Source organism: Chenopodium quinoa, unplaced genomic scaffold, assembly GCF_001683475.1.
Source record: "Chenopodium quinoa cultivar QQ74 unplaced genomic scaffold, ASM168347v1, whole genome shotgun sequence".
In the NCBI taxonomy this organism is placed as follows: domain Eukaryota; kingdom Viridiplantae; phylum Streptophyta; class Magnoliopsida; order Caryophyllales; family Amaranthaceae; genus Chenopodium; species Chenopodium quinoa.
Genome location: NW_018744765.1, coordinates 350086 through 353480, shown reverse-complemented (window position 1 = coordinate 353480; position 3395 = coordinate 350086). Strand labels below are relative to the sequence as shown.

General features: G+C 42.2%; 1 protein-coding gene across 1 annotated transcript; it reads right to left on the bottom strand.

The window, feature by feature from the left end:
* Positions 1 to 882: 882 nt before the first annotated feature.
* LOC110703765 lies at positions 883 to 3141 on the bottom strand. Its single transcript, XM_021881551.1, has 3 exons — positions 2349 to 3141; positions 1516 to 1583; positions 883 to 1398 (listed from the first exon to the last, which is right to left on the bottom strand). Exons 1-3 carry the CDS (start codon positions 3139 to 3141, stop codon positions 883 to 885), a joined length of 1377 nt encoding a protein of 458 aa, XP_021737243.1.
* Between the last annotated feature and the right edge of the window lie 254 nt (positions 3142 to 3395).

Below are 3395 nucleotides of genomic sequence, written 5' to 3'. Positions count from 1 at the left end.
CATTCGCCTTCTCAATTCTCTTCTTGACATCGTTTCAACTCTATATTTTGCCTCAAAGCTCAACTCCTCTTGAGGGATACTAGGCAACAAGTCAAGTGGTAGGCGGGGATTGAAACCATACACTACTTCAAATGGTGTTTTCCCGATAGCTATGCAATGAGAGCAGTTGTAAGCAAATTCAACTTGAGGTAGCTTAAGATCCCAATCTTTCATGTGTTTGCTAATGATAGCTCGGAGAACGGTGGACATGGTACGATTAGTCACCTCGGTTTGGCCATCGGTTTGAGGGTGACTAGAGGTACCAAACAAGAGCTTGGTTCCCACTAACTTCCACAAAGTCTTCCAAAAGTAGCTCAAGAACTTAGAATCACGGTCCGACACAATATTTTTTGGAATGCCATGAAGCTTCATCACTTCTCTAAAGAACAAGGTAGCCACATGAGAAGCGTCATCGGTCTTGTGGCAAGGAATGAAGTGAGCCATCTTGCTAAAACGATCAACCACAACAAACACGGAATCATTTTGCCTTTGAGTGCGAGGGAGAGCAACCACAAAATCCATACTAAGATCATCCCAAGGGTGACTAGGGACCGGAAGAGGAGAGTAGAGTCCTTCACAGAATTGACTCTTAGCCTTGTGACAAGCCCCACAACGAGCTATCACATCTTGCACATCACTAAACATCTTGGGCCAATAAAAGTACTCTCGAAGAATGTCATATGTTTTTGCAACCCCAAAGTGTCCGGCTAGTCCTCCTTGATGAGCTTCCTTAACAAGAAACTGTCGATGAGAGAATTTCGGAACACAAAGCTTGTTTCCTTTGAAAAGGAAACCCTCTTGCACCATGAAAGAGCCATCGACCCCTTCCTCAGACTTCTTCATCTACCCACCAAAATCCTCATCATCGCGATACAACTCTTTTAGAAACTCAAACCCTAAAAACTTTGCATCAAGAATAGTGATCATATAATGTCTCTTAGAAAGAGCATCGGCAACAACATTGCTCTCCCCTTCCTTGTACTTAGAAGAGAAAGTGAATGATTGGAGGAATTCAACCCATTTGGCATGCCTTGCATTGAGTTTATGAGAACCATTGATGTACTTGAGAGATTTATGATCGGAGTGTAGAACAAATGGTCTAGGCCTCAAGTAATGTGACCAATGATCAAGAGACCTCACCATAGCATAGAACTCCTTGTCATAGGTACTATACCTCATTCTTGCTCCACCAAGATTCTCACTAAAATAGGCAACCGGCCTCCCTCCTTGCACAAAAACCGCTCCAACTCCAACCCCACTAGCATCACATTCAACTTCAAATGGTTGATCAAAATTCGGAAGAGCTAAGATTGGAGCCTCACCCAATTTATTCTTGATGGTCTCAAAATCCCATTGAGCCTATGGTGTCCACTTAAAAGTACCCTTCTTCATGCATTCGGTCACCGGGGCCAAAATAGTGCTAAAATTCTTCACAAACCTTCGATAGAAGGAAGCTAGTCCATGGAAACTCCTAACTTGAGTGAGAGTAGTAGGAGTAGGCCAAGATTGAATGGCCTCCACTTTACTAGGGTCCATTGAGATCCCTACATTCAAAATCACATAGCCAAGAAAAACAATAATATCCACCATAAAAGTACACTTTTCCAACTTGGCGGCAAAAAGCCGCCTACTTCTCAATATTTCAAATAATTGCCTCAAAAGTTTAACATGATCAAGTTCACATTTTCTATAAATGAGTATGTCTTCAAAATAAACAACAACAAATTTACCAATGAAGGGGTCAAGTACCTCATTCATGAGCCTCATGAAAGTGCTAGGAGCATTAGAGAGCCCAAATGGCATAATAGCCACTCATACAAGCCTTTCTTGGTTTTGAAAGCGGTCTTCCACTCATCTCCTTCACGTATGCGAATTTGATGGTACCCTATCCTCAAGTCAATCTTCGAAAAAACCTTGGAACCATACAACTCATCAAGCATATCATCAAGTCGGGGAATAGGGAAGTGATGCTTGATGGTGATGTTATTGATGGCCCTACTATCCACACACATCCTCCATGTACCATCCTTTTTAGGAACCAAAAGAGCCGAAACCGAACAAGGGCTAAGGGATTCCCTCACAAATCCTCTTTCAATCAACTCACCAACTTGTCTTTGAAGCTCTCTTGCTTCATCGGGGGTACACCTATAAGCCGGTCTATTAGGGAGTTGTGATCCGAGAATAAGATCGATTTGATGTTTAATTCCCCTAATAGGTGGCAAACCGGGGGGGAGATCATCGAGAAAAAATATCATGGTACTCAACCAATACTTCCTTGACAAGGGGGTGGATTGGGTTCTCTCGCTCACTCTCTTGTGCTTCCCTAAGAAGAAAAATAAAGACAAGGTGTCCTTGATTTATCTCCTTTCCCATCTCATTTTCCCCAATGAGAAGGTTCTCTTTTATTGTGTTTCCCGTATCCAAGGGTTCTTTATGTTTGATGGTGGGGGACAAGGGGTTGAGTACAATCTTCTTCTTATCCATCATGAATGAATAAGTGTTCTTTATTCCATCATGCATTACATCTCTATAAAATTGCCAAGTTCTTCCAAGCAATACATGACAAGCATCCATAGGCAGTACATCACAAAGTACCTCATCCTTATATAGCTTGCCAATTGAGAAAGAAAGAAGAGTTTGTTTCGTTACCTTCTCCTGATTGTGATTGTTAAGCCATTGAAGCTTGTAGGGAGTAGGATGATTGGTAGTTTCAAGATTGAGCTTGCTCACCAATGTTGTTGAAGCCACATTAGTGCAAGAGCCACTATCAATGATAAGGTTGCAAACTCGATCCTTGATGGTGCAACGAGTTTGGAAGATGTTTTCCCTTTGCTCTTCCGCCAAAGGGGTAGAAATGGAGTGAAGTGCCCTCCTCACAACAAGGATTTGACCCTCATCGGCTTCAACTAGAATCTCATCCTCTTCATCATATGTAGGGTCTCCGAAATCCCTCTTCTCATCTTCGTAATCATCATCATCCATTTCACGAATCATAGCTCTACTATTTGGACACTCATTAGCAAAATGTCCATAACCCCTACACTTGTAGCAAGTCTTCGGATTGCTCATCTTGTTGTGATCATCTTTGCTAGAAGAGAGCATGGGAGCCTTTCCTTTGTCATCCTTGGCAATGGGCTTGCTTGTCTCCCCTTTTTTGGAGCAAAAGAACTCTTAAAGGTAGGCTTAGTATACCCACTAGCACTACTCACCTTGTCATACTTCTCAAACTTCAAAGCTTTTTACACCACTTGATCAAAACTTTCATGGGCATGCACATCAACATTTTGCCCAAGCTTTCTTTCAAGATCACCAATATACCTAGCAATCTTATGCTCCGGTGCTTCTTCAATTCCACT